Source organism: Adelges cooleyi, unplaced genomic scaffold, assembly GCF_023614345.1.
Source record: "Adelges cooleyi isolate 19-005CV unplaced genomic scaffold, UGA_ACOO_1.1 ACOO_flye_CR_arks_rails_tigmint_CR_PRNA_21, whole genome shotgun sequence".
In the NCBI taxonomy this organism is placed as follows: domain Eukaryota; kingdom Metazoa; phylum Arthropoda; class Insecta; order Hemiptera; family Adelgidae; genus Adelges; species Adelges cooleyi.
In genome coordinates, this window is record NW_026095871.1 from 10,366,090 (window position 1) to 10,384,734 (window position 18,645).

Genomic DNA, 18,645 nt, shown 5'->3' on the forward strand with positions numbered 1-18,645 from the left:
AAAATACTGGAAATTATAATACTTATCGCCTCTTATCTACTAAATCCGGCTGGTTTTTTTTTATATACATACAATATACAACAACCGCACTCGCAAACTAAAAAACGCCATACTTTATATCAACCGAAACGATTTCACAACTCGAATAGGTATCATGATGAATGTTGCTGTTGATTTGTCAACACTTTGTGTAGTAACTATATATATTGCACTATTACAGCCACATTTCTGACCTTGTGGCGTATTTATGGGGAGGGGGATAGATCCCTTCCATTGATCTTTTTTTTTGTAGTTAAGTTTTGCGGATTTCACAATATAATATTACTTTTAAGTATATCTGTTTTCCAACTATTCTAAAAAGACCAAGCAGAGGGCTCTATTTCCCATATTCCCCCTTCCCCTAAAAATACGCCACATTTCTGATCATCGTCTCTCGTTATATATTGTTGCAGGCGAAATTCTATTTTTCACTTTTTTATTAGCAAGTCCGACGTTGTTCTAAGAACGAGTGTCGGATTTTTAAAAACTTAATTACTCAACGACGACGGTATAACATTTTTTAAATTAAATTTTTCAGTTAAAAAATCGGCTCAACGATAATCCCTATACCCTTTTTAAACCATGTCCGGTGTGCTGTAACTTCGTCAAGATTAAAATTTAAATATAAGCTATTATTAAAAGCAACACTGCCTGTTTACATCGCAACATTTTACTCGGCTACAAGAGCTACACATAACGTTGGCTATGCAGTTGCGCGTGCATTTTAATATTACGTGGAAGAATTCTGGTCAAGTCAAATCAAGCCTTTGGATAGTCACATTGCGGGTAAAATATTGAATCCCGTGGATTGAAAGACCTATTGCGAATAATATAATATGCCTATAATAACTGTAACGTTATGGCCAGACGGTTTTTATACAATGCAGATCCACAAAGATTTTTGTGTCAGTTTTTTTTTACCAAAAACTTTTTGTTTGTTTCGGAAACCGATTATTTTATTGTACTAATCTGAGCTTTTGTCGTCGCGTTTTTCACGCTTTCATCACGCTTGCCCGGTAAATAGTAGTCTTGAACAGACATCTCTTTGCAGCAGCAGCCGGGACCGAGTTCGCCGTTATTTTATCCGTCGCATCTTTTGACACGGCAGACGGACGGCTGGGGGGGGGGGTAGGTTTTAAATAATATTTATTTACTCTTTTATGTCGTATCTCCGTCGCGCCGGGCTAAACCGAGACGGTTTGGGACACGAGCGATTGGCGGTCGCGTCGGGCTGCGGTGACTTATATGTGTAGCGCGCGGGGTGTACAAGGGATCGCCGGAGAAAAGGACGAGGGTTAGCCGTTTTAAGACTCGGGACAGCCAAGTAAGTAAACATAGCCGGTGTAATGTATTCAATTAATACGCGGCCGCGGCCGACTGAGTGTGTATTATATTCGCGGCAGCCGGGCAAAACCCAAAAACCTGAGGCCCCGAGGGCTAGGTGTACGTCATTAAACCGGTAGCGGGTGTGATTGATGTAAGTACACACACATACATATACACACCGGACGTTGATTAACACGGCTGTTAACGACGACGGGATGCACCTCGCATCGCCTGTCCCGGCGGACTTCCTTCCGGTCATAACTCATATGCTCCGATACGTTCAATCCGATATACGTGCGGTTTTTGGCCCAAGTCTTTGGCTCTGCCGTATTATATACACACACACACGGTGCATCATCTATATATATGTACATAATATATTATATAATATGTGCACATTCGCGAAAACCGGCAATTGGAAGGCGCAAGTCATCGCACGACGGGTCCTCCGGCCGGAAATGTGTTTTTAACCGCAAACCGTGTTTATCATATCTCCTGCTAGGCGTTGGCCTTAACCGACCTATAGTTTAGTTTGGAGTTAACTCTCTCAGTCTCTACACAAACGGCGACTCTGTTTTGTGGTTTCTTCAAGCAAATTAAAAAATATATTGGGGCTGATCCAAACCGTTCAAATTGGGCATATCTCAACCTTCACCCAAACAGAAAGTAACTGTCGAATTTTAGATAAGTGTAACTATATAATAATAATAATAATATGCATTGTGTTTAGACCATGTCCGGATAACACGTAGGTATATAATATATTGTTAGGGTATATTATACAACGTCTATGTGAGTGTTGGTGAAATGTGCCATACAACAAAAAGGCTTGTTTATCCAACAACCGGAAAATATCCCAGACCTAGCAACATAAAAAAGAAAAATTAAATATAATACATTTTTACTCGCCCACTGTATAATCACACTGTAGTAGTCTAATGAACGCTTAAACAACATTAATAGTTTATATAAAAAAAAAAATGAAAAATGCGTCTTCGAAAATACAATTAAATAGTATTGTCTGCTCTAATGCAAATAGATGGGTTATGTCGGGAAAATCAACAGGAATACATTTATATTTTGTAAAGAAACATAGCTGTGACGTTCATACAAAACAATATAATTAAGTTCATAAAAAAGGTATTGGTAACTAGGGCGATGGTACTGAAATCAGGTTACTCGATTATATTCAACTCGGAATTTGTTTTTTTTTTGCAGTCAGTTAAATGAATAAAACTATTGATACAAAACGTATAATGGTTTACAATATCTTTATTTAAAATAATAATTTTACCCGGATATTCCCATCGCTATTAGTGATGGGAATCATCAAGTATTCTGACACAAGACCATTAAGTTTGAAAATAGAGGATACGTATGAAGCAGCATAAAAGGTTTAAACACGTCCAAACTCCAAAGAACTTATTGATCAGGGTAAAAGTTCATCAAGCGTCAATACTAAGTTTGTGCTTGCTAATTGAGAGAGTTTGTCAAAGTGCTCTTTTCTAAGTACAAGCAAAGAGAGCACTTAAATACTTAACTTTTATAGATTATATAGTTTTAATGGATGAATATACAAAAGAAGCGACACATCAAAGAAAAAAAAACGTTGATAATGCTCGAGTTTAAGCTAAATATTTAAACTTAGGTTTTTAGACTTAAAGAGAGAGAGAGTAAATATTATCAGACTGTAAAATACAAGATGTGCAGTGAGTATTAAATAAAGGGTATAAACATGAGATTTGAAAGCAGTTTGAGCAAAAAGTGTGTATGATAATAAAAATGTATGAAACCGTGTTGGATAAAATGATGTGTTTTTATGAAAAGAGACGAAAGAAAAATAAAAGTACCTAAAATTATAGCTTTTAAGTGATTGTGTGAAAACTATAGTTTGGATAGCATCTGGAATGTTGGGTTCAGATTAGTTTGTAGCAACCGTCTAAGAGCACGACAAGTGATAATAGATAATCTATTATTATAGACTGTGATTGTTTACCCACAAGTTTGAAAGAAGCAAGGAAAGTAGATATCGTTGAGCAAATAAAATCATAAAATAAAGGAGGAAACATCATATTATATGGAATCAAGAAGGAAAAACGAAAAGAGGTTATTTCTCTGTGGCGATCAAGAAGTATACTACAGATATGATGATAATGGGATGTATAAAGCGAATACATGTAAAATATATGCATGCAAACCGTGTTCCTAATTAATATCTTATAAAGCTCACTCAGCAGTAATATCGCATAGTGCATATTTTGCTTTATACAAATGTTTATAAAATCTCCAATTAAAAAGATAAATTTTTAATTTAAAACATCTGGGTGTGCTTAACAGAATAATATGCGATGACTAAACAAAATTTGTCTATATTTAATAGTGTGTAGCCTTAATATATTATATTAAGCGGTACGCGGACGAAAACAATAATTCAGCCGACCAGAGCACATTAATAGTGATTTTGACATAATATATTATATTATATTTAATCATTTATACCATGATGACGGTAATGTATGTGTAAGTAAAATTGGCACTAAATATGGTAAAAACTGATCGCCGGCGATGGTAGCTTAGCCGGCGGTCGTTAATCATAAATCCATTTGGCCCCTTGGCCGAACGCCATTGCGTCCCGTCAATTGTTTGGCGAAGATCTCAAGCAAGGTACTCCATAGACCGCGTTTATCTTACACTAGCCCGGTCAAGAGTACTATACCTATATATATACCATGATCAAAACACTATATTTGAGTCGTTGTGAACACTATATACCGAGTGTTACTTCTTTTGCAAAGATCAAAATAATATGTCGTTTCGTAAACCGAGTACCTACTTGTTTTTTTTTTTTTTGGGTCGGTGGGGGGACGTTCAAAGGCAGAGTGCGACGTCGGGTTCAAAAAGTTTTCGGCATACTCACGGGAAGTGTCTCGTTTGAATAGTGTTTATGGAGCCGACGCCCTCGAGCGATAAAGATGCGAAATAAAACTAAATGTTTTTAGTGACGGTTTATGTAGGGGCGGAGGGAGGACGGGGGGAGGGGGGGGGTGTGAGAGGTAATAAAACGATTGATGCTGTAAAATGTTGAAAACTTTGGTTTTTCGGTATTTGGATATAATGTAGTTCTGCGAAAAAAAAAACTTCGGTAAACGACCAGAACTCTCGGCTTGTCTCCGGCAATTTATCTGAAGTGCAAACAGCCCGAGTCACAGTTCGCCGGTATTGTTTTTATGGCCTTTAATCGGAAACGTAAAACGCGTCTCGTTCCCCGGCAAATATCCGACACGACAGAGTACATAAGTGTTTATATTATCACACACACACTCAAAAAGAAAACGAAACACAAAACTTACAACGACGAATCCTGTGACCATAAATCCTTGCACTACGTTGTCATAACCGCCGTCGACGGTTACTTTGGGCAATAATTATCAATTTGGAACTTTCATATAGTTTTCATTCGGAGAAAAATAATAATATGTTTGATTGACTAATGAAACCTTATAAAAAAAAAAACCTCCATCAATATGTTATCGTTTTGTTTTTATCGACTGCGAGTTTTTACAATTTTTACTGTCGCCAGTAATTCTTCCGATAAAAAAGTTTCAGATTGTTATTGCTGTGTGTACATAAATGTTGGATTGATTAAAAAGTTAATACTTTATCGCAGTTGTTTGTGTGTGTTTTAGTATATATTGTTCATTATACATCACAAGTTATACCAAACACACACACGTTTATGGACAACGTCAATATTTTCTTTAGTTTGTTTAATTCGTCAACTCATCAGTTAAACCGCTTTGTGACTAGATGAAAAGCTAATAAAAAGTCTTAATAGGATCATTACTCGAGAAAACTTTTGAATATTTGCGCGGGTTCCTTAGCGAAACTTCGGTGTAAGCAAACAGCAGCAAAATAAGTACACATAATATTATATAGGAACAATGTTAGACGACTTTGAAACTTGGGGAGATACCATAACATCGATCATGCGTCATAAGTTTAAACAGTATAGCGTTATTACAGTTCCAGGTATTAATAATTATGTATACCGCTTAGTACAACCATGTATAGGTACGTGGGCGGCGTGTATTGTAATATTTTCCATTTCGATTATTGCATATATTTAAAATAAAAACGCCCTCTAATTACAAGGTTTTGCACTTAAAATAATTGTTCCACCGTTGTACGTGGCTAATGCATTTTGTGTATTGCGGACTTTACAACCCTTTTGTGTAAATACTTACTGAAATGCATTTAAGCCCTTTACGGTTTTTACTTGGCTGTATTTGTACTTGGGCAAATAACCGGAATTGCCGTATCCTACACTATGATTATGGTTATGTTGTGCGCGTTCAGCGATTCGATTTTCACAATTCTCACTTATAAGTAATTCGCGCTTTTCAGAATTTCTATACTTTAGGTGATCGCATATTATATATATATATATATATATATATATATATAACGGCTTTTTCAGAGAATTTAATTAATTTAAACAAATACTATGGCCTGAGATAAGTCAAAATACAGAGTACAACTACTTCTGTATTGAGTTAAAACCCTGACATGAAACAGTTGGAAACAAAAAAAAAAGGTTTAGCCTGACAAAATTCTCCCAATATGCTGAATTTGTCAGATAGCCATTTCGTTTTCATTAGAAGTAATTTCAACATAATATTTCAATGGAAAAAGACTGTAAATATTATGGTAATTTGTACTTGTCCTGGCAGCGTTTAATAAAAATACGTCAACTCGAAAATGTCGTTTGCCGTTCAAGAACGACTTTATCTGTGTCGGCAAATTAATTAATTGACTGTCAAAATATTTTGACTGTTCGTTTCTTTTTTTTTTTTTTTGAAATTCTACGTATAGGCAATTGCTGTGTATCCGACAATGTCGGAAAGTTATATTGTTTTCGAATTAAAAGGAAATTAAAAGCGTTAGGGTCGGTTTGCACTGTCGCACTGAGTGTAATACCATATTATTATAGATAAACATCTAAATGGAACGCACACAATGCGAAATTCACTCTCTCTTTCTTAAGACAGCTGTATCCGCCCTCCCTCTAGACTCTCGGGTCGGCTAATTTCGTAGGGGGTGTGGAGAGGGTAAGTGGTTGTGGTACGATATTTTTACAAACAAAAGGAAATCGTGTCAACACCCGACGGTCGTATTTGCATTGCAAAACCGCCAGACCGCCCACAAGTTGTACTTGTTTCTGCCGGTGTGTACACGTACATAAAATAATACACATAGCACACCATGGCAGATTTCAAATAATAATAATAATATGACGCAATTGGTGGTGAGGTGTGCCGGCGTTACACAAGTACAACAACAATTAAATGAAAAAATAAAATCGTGCCCATGCTTTAGCAGTAAAAAAATAAAAAACAATTTCGTCTTGTGCGAGAAGAAACATATTATGAATCAAAAATATGTCTCACCCATCCACTCCTTTGAGAGAGCGTTATAATCCCTAATTATCAAGAAATACTGTAAAGGACATTTTTTCAAAATATCAATTTACGTCATTAAATATATATATAAAAGTTCGAATTATTATACCGCATATGTATGAAATCCGATCTACCTGTATATAATCTTATAGATGATTACATACCTCATCAGGTACTCTATTAAATTTCAATAAATTTTTATTAAATTATAAATGCAGGCATTGTTCACCAAGGAAATTATCTTACAATAAAACTTATGACTAAAGCAAATACAACCGATCATGTACACTATACATTCATTTTATTCAGACTATGTAGAAACAGTATCGTATATTTTTATAAATATAGCTATTAGAGGTATCAACAAAAATCGACGACACAAGATGACGAGAAATACTCTAAATTTCTTAGAGATATAAGACCTATAGTCTTCAACCTACAGAACGTTTTAGGTCTATCGCCCTGACCGCTAGACTCAATTTGTCATGTTATTGTTTTTTTTAAATTATAATACAATGTATAGTTCATAATCAGCTCCCAGTAGGAAAAAATTGAACACGTTAGTATTTTTTAGTCATTGTTTTTTTGCGTAAACAAAAAAACACATGTCGTTGTATATTATTTTTTTGCTTTGCTTTAATGAAAAAAAAACTAAATATTAAATCTTCGAAAAAAAAAATATGTTATAAAAAACACTTGTGTGTGTCCCTAAACTTCGTAAAACACGAATATACTAAACAATGGATATTGAATATAAAAATAATTTATAAAGTACAATTGCACGTGGTTAAAAGACTATAATAATTTTCATATTTATTATAACAAAAAGTTTTGCTATACAAATGTATATAAAATACATTATTTTATTATTTGTAACATTTTATGTTTTAGCTGTAAATTCCATCGATGAAAGGGTAATTATATTTTTTTAAACCAAATTAAATTATGCATATTTATAAATTATTATTATTAAAGTTTAGACATTTTTTTCTATTAGTTAATATTATACATGATTATTTAGTAATTTAAACGTTAATAATTTCAATAAGTCGATAATACTTTTAGGAAATAGAAATGATATGGGACACGATAAGAGGCGACAGTAACTTTATTAATTATGATCTCCTCAGTAGGCATTATAAAGATGAAGACTCAAGTGAACTCTTAAACGTAGTAGAAACTTACGGCTACAAAAGTAATTTTGATTAATTTTTTTAAAATTATATTTATATACCCGTTTATTTCGATTAAGTGAATTTGAGAAGATATTGTATATTATACAATGGTGTGCTTTAATTTTGTATTTTTGCGTCTGGACCCACGATAGTTTTTAAACCACTAAAGCAATTGCTTCGTGAACGAAATTTATAGATGAGAAATCGTACTTGAAAGGTATTTTATTAATAAGAAAATGTATAAAGTACACCTCTTCAAATTAAATACACCAAGATATATTTCATCCAGTTATTTATTTTACAAACATCTAATTTAATTAAACTTTATATAATAATTATGCAATGGTTTTATTACAATAATTAACTTTCTTTGTATTGTGTATGATTTATAATATCTAGAAATTCATATCGAAGCTTTATTTAAAAATGATTATACAGATTTAGTGCTAAGCATTTCTGAAGACCCGTGATCTACTAACTCCCAAATGGTCCCTCCCGACTATGATGTGGCTTTTTTGTGTTAGATGTGTGGCGGTATCTACTTAATGTTGAACACAAGATGACTTTCATTGAATTTAAGATGGCTGCGTCTGATGGATGCATACACATATGTTCTAAAACAGTAATGTTATAAAACTATTATGTTTTAGCCTTATTTCATTAGCTTTATAATTTAGAAGCGTAGGATATTACGGATTCATAAATTATAACAATATTGTTTAAAAATAATTTAAAATGAATTATAAGTATTAAAACTTATGTCTAAGCGATTAATACTGTATTAAAAGAAATAATCACAAAAAGAGGTTAGAGATGGTGTTACCCAAAAGTTACTAATAGTTATTTAGAAATGTCAATTGAAAAATCACTTAGGTGCTTAATACTCACATGGTCGATAAACCAGAGCTAGAATTCATCTTAACGTTTTGTGCTTAGTAATTAATGTGACTGTTAAAATTTGTTTCATATCACTTTTATTTAACTATTGAATAAAATGTCTAGGCGATATTAACGGTATTTAAGGAAATAATCCAAAACGACAAGGGCAGAGAATATATTATTGAAGAAGAACTAATTAAATATTATGAATCTATAATTTCTGAAACTAAACTCATACAAATTATGCAAACATACGGACAATCGCAAGGTAAATAACATGACCTTTAATATTTATATTTTGTACACATAAAATCATCTTGGGTGTACAAATCACTTTTGCTAAGATTGTAGTATTACAGTATTACAGTATTGTGTTTTTATTTTATTAGGTTTCATATCTACCCTTATCTAAACTATACCAACTTAACCTTAATCGATTCTTTATAACCCGTTGTATTTGCACCATAATAATATGGTGTTGTTAATTTTATGTACTTTGAATAGTAATTAATCAATACCTCACACGTATTGTGTATGTTTTCATGACACATTTTACACTTTGCAGCTTGGGTTTTGTTGTAAGGCAATTACATTTTTTTTGTTTATTGTTATATTATTTATAGTAATTTATACAAAATATTTATGTTATGTTCATGATTTTTAGGGATACAAAAATTAGAATTCCCAGAATTTAGAAAAGCCGTTGACTTTGGTGATCTCCCAAAACCGTTGCGTGACGAGGCTGCAATTAATGCGGTATGAATTTTTAGTGTTCACTTGTCACTGTTTTGTTAAGTTTATTTTGAATGTTTCAAACATTTTTATGCACACTTAATTTGTGGGGAAAATTTTTTGCCAAGACATTTTTTAAATATGAATTATAAATTAAATCAATTCATTATTTATTTTACTGGCGTTAATATGACCTGCTTTTGAACGTTTTATAGTTTAAACACAAGACTTGAGTATTATTATATTAAATTACTTTTTTAGGAAATAGAACAGCTATTTAACAGGATAAAGGCTGATGACGTCCAAGACTATATTACCGATACTGACATGTGTTGTTATTTCGATGAAGCCCAAAACTGTAAACTTTTGAACGTAATGGAATCTTACGGTTATGTATCTAACAGGTAACTATAATGCCAATTTTTAGCACTTGATTACTCTAAAAAATAACATCAGTAAACTCATAAGGAAAATAATCTTATTTAAAAAAAAGTTGTGAATTATGTATACCAAATCCTTAGATGCATTACTATAGTTATAACAAATATATATGTTCTTAAATTTTATTATGTATTATGCTACAAAAAAAAAATATATTTAGCTATTACAGAATGACAATTGATGGTTTTAAAAATGCTGCATCTGCAGGTTGCATACCAAGATTTAGCTTAAAGGTAATGTCACAATTATTATGTTTTTTTATGATATTACACAACATTATTTGATTGGGATAGTATTGAATTATTTATTGGTAATATTTTATAGTTAAAATTTCTATTCCTTAAAAATGATAGTCACTGTTGTAAACTAATGAATACGAATGTTTAGTTAATGAATGATGAATTTAAGAAAATAATCCCAAAAGATGAGAAGAGAGAAATTATTACCCCCGAAGAACTAAATGAATATTATAAAACAAGAGTTCCTGCATCCAAACTCAACCTGTCATATATTATAAGTAATTTTGTGGTAGATTATGGTAAATATGATTTTGAATAACTACACCGAATAATCATAAAATTACCTAAGGTGTTCACATAGTGTTATCTAAGAAATGTAGTGTTTTACAGTATTTTGTTCCTATTAAAATACCTAGATTTATTGTTATAATCTAACTTAACCTATGCAACCCAACCTAACTGATCAATAATATGTATTTTAATTGCACCATAAATATAGTGTATTTAGTTTATTTATGCCTCGTACCTGTACCATATCATCCCATGAACTATTACTATGTTTTACATGTACCATACATTTCTTTACAAAACTGTACTATAATGTACTGATAAATCACATTAAAATCTCTTTTGTGTAAAACTGCCCTTTGTTTGGTAGTAAATTTGTCATACAAGTATTTCTGTAAAATAGTTTATGTTATGTATTTTAATTTATAAATTACATTTATGCTATAATGGTCATTTTCAGATGGAGAAATCCGATTAGATTTTTATAACTTTAGTAAGGCCATGAACAGGGGCTTTCTTCCAGAACTGTTCTATGATAAAATTACGGTATATAATAACTGTTACTGTTGAAAATTGTTGTATTTTAGTTTTGTAAAAGATTGTTAAATCCTGTTTAGGCGATGTATACTGTATTTAAAAAAATAATCCCAGAAGAGAATAGAAATTATGCTGTGCTCGACGACATGATTGACTATTATGAATCAGAAATTTCTAAATTTACACTCAAACGTCTTATGGAAAAACACGGGACTCGGCATGGTAAATATGATTTTTAATAACCTCATTAAATCAATTCGTAAATTACCTTGAGTGTATCTTGATCGGTAATATGATTTTTTACAACTACGTTTAGTATAATAACCGTATTAATTATTGTTTAAAGTATAGTGAAAATACTTAAAACGGTTGAAATGGCCAAAATTTTTGGCATTTGGCCAATTAAAAAAAATATATATAATTTTACTTAATACCTAATTTTATATTAGTTTTAGTAATTTATATATTACATGTTTTTTTTTGTAATTTACAGGTGGACAACACCGTTTAAGTTTCCTTGACTTTAAAAGAGCCATAAACTTTAACGATATTCCTTTTCCGCAGTGATGGAAATTCGATTCAGACGGTTGCCGATAACTGTATCCGGTAACAGTGTATTGATACAGTCTATTTTTAAGAAAAACACTAAAACGTTAATCAAAATTACTGGTTCACTCATAAAAAAAGGTTTATTTATTCGCCGTTATAATATAAAACAAAAATTATAGTAATAGTCCCACAATATTAGACAATAACATTGAATTAAATATAAATATTATATTGAAGTAATGTGTTGTATTTTTTTTTTTTTTTGTAATACCTATTCTAGTATTTATTGTCTAGTAATTTCTAGACCCTCATACTTCTAATCAATGATAAAATTGTTGTTATATTTTCAGTTAAAACTTAATTTTATTTAATTCTAATAGTTTTTAACTTTTTTAAGTGCTTGTGTTAAAACACTTTTGGTTTTGAATACCTAAGTCTCGGCATAGAAATAATAAACAATAATAGTTGGACCTATGCTTGGATTCGTCGTTCTCTGTACATTTTACAACTCCTTGGAAAGTTGTCTCTGATGTTACTTTCAACCTAAATCGACATCAAACTTTTAGGTCCTATTGAATTAAGTTATGTCTTCGAATGCAAATGAACTCACGGCTATTATGGAAATTCAACTCGAAATTTGCATCATTGAAAATTAAAATAATAGTCTAATTAGTATGCTAAGACGTGTAAGCACGCGGCCCAAGTAAATCTTTGATTATAACACGTGCTTTTCAATATTATAGCGACTATAATATAAACTCTGTTTCATTAAGATGTATTATTAAATTACACACTATAACAGCTTACACCATACGCACATACTCCGTGCATATTATTATGGGTTACATTTAAATTTTAACGGAACTATTATAATATATTCAGGAAATAAAATGTCGGGTGTTTAACCATTGCGTGTAGTTCTTAAGAATTTCATAAGTAAAATGTCGAAATTCTGTCAGAACAATGTTAATATTCACAGACATGAAATTTTCTTGGAAAACAAGCGAAGACATGTGGAATTATTCCAATACTTCAGGGACACATAGATAAATATCTACTTGTAAGAGTTTACCAATAATTACCGTATGGATATTTGTGTCTGTATATAGACGCTTCAGCTCAACTTAACCTTGAAAATAAATGCATCAACTAAATAAATGTTATTATTTCTGTAAAATTATTTGAGGTTTGTAAATTATTAATTTTAGTTGAATGTTATTTTAAGTAGTTTATGTTTTCAGAAAATTATGTCAGTATTAAAAATGTATAGGAAATATTTTTAAGTTGATAACGGTTTTACTATTTTCAAAATGTTGAAGTTTTTTAAATGAGTCATTGTACAGATCTTAAATCAACGGTATCTGTTTGATTTAGACCAGCAATATTTTTTATGTTTAATGACAAAATTAAGCTTTCTTATCTTTATATGTAGGTTTAACGAACAGGGTTAACTATGCACAAACACTCGAGAGACGATCGCAAGCTACGTCAAAGCGTCGATTTAAACAAAGCCAACTAAGTAATCAGCTAAAAGAGATCATTTTGTGGATGCAAAATAAATTATACGGTCGACAATATAAATAGGAAAAGTTTTAAGAAACTGGTAAATAAATCGTTCATCTATGCTCTACAGCTACAAACGGTACATTCACTGTCTCACTCCAATCATTGGCATTCGGACATTCTTATAAAAGCCACGACGGTTATTAATTTAGAATGTCTATGGACGCAGAATTGCATATACTTATTACAGGCACTATTACAAAATATATTGTAATGTTTGCTAGCGTTAACGCGCAAAACGAAACTCCATTCGACATTAATCACAAAGTAAAAAGTAAATAAAGGTGAGACTAATTATTTATCATTTCAAATCGAATTCATACGGTACATAATACTGTTGGCCAATTAGATTACACTAGCACGCATTAAAAAAAAAACCCAGTAAAACTCGATTTAATGAAATGACAGTAAATTTTGACAGTGTTTTACGTTTTGTATTTACTTCGGTCGCCGCGCCGAGGGGACAATTAAAAAGCCAGAAACTTTTTTTTTGTATATACATATACATGTAACTGTCACACAGAGTTCGCAAAAACCAAGGGATAATTGCTACGGAAAACTTTTAAACCCTGGAGGAGCCGAAGGGAAATTATTAAACGTAGTTAAGAAAGGATTTATTTTTTTATTGTTTTGTAATTAACGACTTTGAACCTTCGCCGTAGACGAAAAACTTCTAAAGTAATTTTTTTTCCCACCCAAATTCGTTTTATCATCGTTCAAACAAAACTGACGGCAGAAGAGCGGGTACACACGCCGGAATCGTTTTAAATTGAAAAAAAAAAAACGCTGTTCATTAACGGGACAACAGTGTTTCAAAAACATTTTCCGAAATAAATTATTGAAGTTTGCGCGGAGACTTATAAAAACATAATTAAAAAGCCCGATAACAAACAAAACGTCACGAATCGCCGTTATTGTTATTGTTTAATACCAGACAGTTGTTCTTTTTTTTTTTTGGGGGGGGGGGGGTGAGGGGGACATTTATCAGTGGAAAACTACAGTTCACAATATTGTTGAAAACGAGTAAGGAAATGTTTTGAATAGAACAAAAGACAGAATATATTTCCAGTGTGGGAAATATGCGAAAAAAAGAAACTAGACTCGTTTGAAGACATTTATCTAACGATAAAGGCGACAAGCGTGTGCGGTTGTTTTAATTTCGACTTGTTCGTTGTACCTATTAGTATATTATTATTAATGTGATAAATGTGACTCGACGAGATCCGATTTTATCGCCTGCGGATAATGCTCAAGTATTACTATACTGCCATACTTGGAGTAAGTTTATTAGACGATCAAATGTATGCCCACATGAGTTTTGCATACTGTCGTTATTTGCTGAACGAAAAATATTGGTTCCAGTGTACAACAAACTGCAATTAAACGTGGTTCCAATTATTGTATGCGTACCTATTTAACGCGCTAAACCGAATTTAACTTTAAGCCAACAGCGATGGAAGGTTTATTTCGGGTAGGAGTACTTCACCGTTCGTTTAAATAGGTTGAATATGTATATTATGTGTATATACACAACAACGTATGCGTTTAACCCTTCAGGCTCAGGCGGCGGCGAGTACAGTTGCCAGTGTTTAGATTCAAGCGCAATGTTTTTTTTTTTTTAAATACCGTGCCCGGTCGTGTAACAAACGCCATACTATTGTTGTATTATCGTCCAAAAGGTGTACTTGCATGAATTAAATTTGAAAAAATCTAATAAAACCACACTACGCTCCGAGCGTTTAAAAAGACATTATTGTGTTGTTACTAACGACGTTAAACATACCGTGAGTTTCCACACATGACATGTTTCATTATGGCACCAGTGCTAATTGCCAAAACTCACACACAAATGCCTAGTGGAGTTCAAACGATACTATACTATGTACATAATTATAATAATAATATAACTGGGACGAGAGAATATTTTTTATTGGTGTTTGTCAAAAACCCGTAAATTGTTTGCGGGCTGCTCGGTCAACATGGCAACATAATATGTCGTTTGTAATATTATTATACATTTTAATCGGTCCACATAAACATTATATATATATTATAACATGCAACGACCGAGGGTGAACTGTGTGCGTGCCTTGTTGAAGGCAAATAGTGTTGTTTGTGTTCGGATTAATGGTGGTTGATTGGAAAATTACCGGCAAAAACACTATACCACCGTGCGTGGGCCCGTACCCTTACTGTGTTTGGTTTGCCACCCCTCTCGCCTCTCTTTGTCTCTCTCACACGACCATAAATATCGTTGTCCAGCCCGCAAAGTAACGGTTGTACAATGGCAATAATGATAATAATAAAGCGCGTCCGATGTACGGTCTGTTTTATCCATAAAACCGCCGCCGACCCGTTCCCATTGAATGTCGCTAACCGTTTGCATAGAATAAACGTATGAAAAAATCTATCACCATAGACTTACGGGGTCTGTTAAAAGGCAATTAACGCATACCAATCCCGAAAAAGTTAGACGAGATGAAGAAAGTCACCAAAAAAGTCCATTAAGTTTCATCGAGAAAGTCAAAGTATTGTGGTTAGACCTAGTAGTTTTGTGGTTAAACCAAAACATAGTTGGGTCGTATCAAGTTATTATAACAGTATTATGGCGGTTGTATCTTACCCGAGACCGTATAGAAGCTTAGACGCTAATAGATGATAGGTTAGGTTAGGTTAGGCAACACACTATATTAGTCTTTAAAGTGGGATCTAGTAATAAGTCTCTAGTGGGACGAATGTAAACAAAATATGTAAGATTCGACCTAGTTCTAACGAAATATACATAATTATTATGAAGTTGCTTAAAACGTAGACTACTTGCGCTTTAGTTGTTGTAACAAACCTGTACCTGTTTGTAGTTAAATTAATTATGTTAAAATGTCTTACCACGCATCCGTTTCTCGCGTTTGTGTTATTTTATATAACGTCAAATGAGTTCATACCTGCAAAAACAAACGAAAGATATTAAAATGTGGAACTTCCGTTTTACATAAACTTATGCAAATTTCCAGGTAAACCATACATATATAATGTATGCTCGTACAAAAAGGTATCTAGACAAAAGGATAAGACCGTGTAATTTCATTTGAATTTATTTAAGCCATTAGTTATTTTAACGGTAATTATGTAAAAAAAAAAAAACCTTAAGCGCTCGTAACACGGTGTGTTATATTATGTAATATTTTTCTTTTTTTTACACTTCCATATAGGTATTACACGCGTGGACTGAATTCTTTAAACAAGCTAATCCCCGCCGGTTTAATCAAAACACATAATTTAACTCATGAATGAAATTTCTATTGCAACGGCCACGACGGCAAATACTGTGTGAAATAAAACACAATAGTATTATATTATAATCTCCCTGTTAACGGATGCATTGAAATTTATGTTCAAGATGATTTTTCTGTTTTTCAAGTCAGCTGTACAGATAGATAAACACGGCTACAACGTCACTACGGAGATATTTTTATTTTGATAACCAATTTTGAAGTTGACCAAATATTGATGTAATAATGTTTTTATAATAATCATATTATTGGGTATTGTCGTGGTTGTACTCTTGGCCGTGAACGATATTGTGTATTAATAAAAAAAAATGTTTGGCTATCGTTTTTGGGACAACCGATGTAAACAATATTATTGTACTTCTAAAACAATAACAAATACAACCAACGGTTATCAATGGGTGCACATTAATTCGGTTTGTGTGGGTTTTTGTTTTCGTCTGTGTTCATTTGACATTTTCATTCTACATAGCTGGTGTTGCCGACTGGACAAGACGTGTTGTGTTTTGTTGTGTGTGTGTCATTATATCAACATTCCAAAATTTATACTGGAATGTATTTTGGTAAACGGCCAAATTGGATTTTCGCTTGGCTATATATTATCACAAAGCGGTAGTTCGTGTCTCCGTACAGTAATAAATATTCGAAAATATAATAATAATAATATTGTTATTATTGTGTTATGTCGGTGGTACATATTACAATACAAGAAAATCGGGCCGTTTACCTTTTGGGGTTTTTAAAAAAAATAAAAAGAGGACACTATCCAACTTTAATGGTTAGCGCGAATGAGTACTGTAATAGTAATCAATTCATCAGATTTTCTTAGAAAAATATTATCATCTATGTTTGAACGTGGCAATTATTTGATAAATAGACAACTATGATTGAGTTGTAGAAAATCTCCTGTGTTTTCTGCGAACATTTGGTGGTTTTACAACGACCATAAGACACTTATTGGATTTGATGGATAAAAATTGAATTTTTGACTGTGATAGTCTGACGAAAAAAAAAGAAATATTAACCGATAAAAACAATACACTGTAGTCGGAATTTAAATTATGATTTTAAGAAAAATCGTCTATACTTTAATCTTTAACAAAAGGGTGTGTGTGAAATCTTCTTCTTAAATACAATTTTTACATGGCCAAATTCGGACGGATCATTTTGTTGGAGATAATATTCAACGCGTGTGTGTACCGAAATTGCCTAACCGGAACGCCGGCTGACCAGAGGGAACACCCGCGTGGTAGCCGTCGCGTCGCTTGCTAATACCTTCTACGAAAAAATACAACACTAGCTCGCAACTTTCTAAAAATGCGCCACCCCCACCCCTTCGATTCTATATTTACACGCTTGGCCAAACGACCACAGTATCGATTGCCCGAATGCGTTTGCCTGTCCAAAGCAAAAGCACGACCAGAATGATTTTGTCGGTCGAGATAAAGCACTACCGGTAAACGTTGACAAACCAAAAAATATATATATGCATACCGTAAACCCTTTCCACCCTAAAGAAGGGATGGAAACTTTTTCGGTTTAGTTTTACAGATTTTCGGCCATTTGCCGGTAGTAAATTTCTAGATTGCCACGTGAGAGTCAATCGACATATTTCCATCACATGTTGTTGATTGTTGCCCGTTGCGGTAACAACGGCACAGAACAATTAGGACAGACCAACCCTAATGGTATCCGTTTAAGCAAATCGTTGCAATGCTCTTATCGATAATACCTTGTACTTACTACCGCGTGATTTTATTATATTATAATAAAATTATAATAAAAATAATATTAAATAATATTATTATATAATAATTCCTCAAGACCCGTGACCTCCCTCGCCACCACACTGTACCGCCGGCTTTTAATTTTTTTATGCATTCGACGAACGGTGTATATAATACACCCCATAGGCGTTTGGACTTAGAGTATAATGTATACCCGAGCTACGGTAACGTTATTCTCTAATTAAGTCACCACGAGCCGCCGGGCTAATAAATTGCTTATTCCAATCGCCGGCGTTTTCTTAATAATTCCGAGAACGAGGCCCGTTTCTCATACTCAACTGCTTGCCGTTTTCGTTTTATTATTGTTATTGTAACCGAATCCGTTGAACCGCGAACGTCTGAAC

The 18,645-nt window shown here is 32.9% G+C and overlaps 2 protein-coding genes across 2 annotated transcripts in view; one reads left to right on the forward strand and one right to left on the reverse strand.

Moving 5' to 3' along the window:
* LOC126834279 (LHFPL tetraspan subfamily member 1 protein-like) overlaps positions 1-18,645 on the reverse strand; it is a 137,526-nt gene that overhangs the window by 77,983 nt on the left and 40,898 nt on the right. The window lies entirely within an intron of this gene.
* On the forward strand, positions 7,631-11,857 carry LOC126834278 (uncharacterized). The gene is made up of 11 exons (XM_050566083.1): positions 7,631-7,738; positions 7,890-8,019; positions 8,524-8,621; positions 9,002-9,146; positions 9,543-9,634; positions 9,872-10,014; positions 10,212-10,284; positions 10,439-10,589; positions 11,039-11,124; positions 11,196-11,337; positions 11,609-11,857. The coding sequence occupies exons 1-11, from the start codon at positions 7,667-7,669 to the stop codon at positions 11,680-11,682; spliced, it is 1,206 nt and encodes a 401-aa protein (XP_050422040.1). The 5' UTR covers positions 7,631-7,666; the 3' UTR covers positions 11,683-11,857.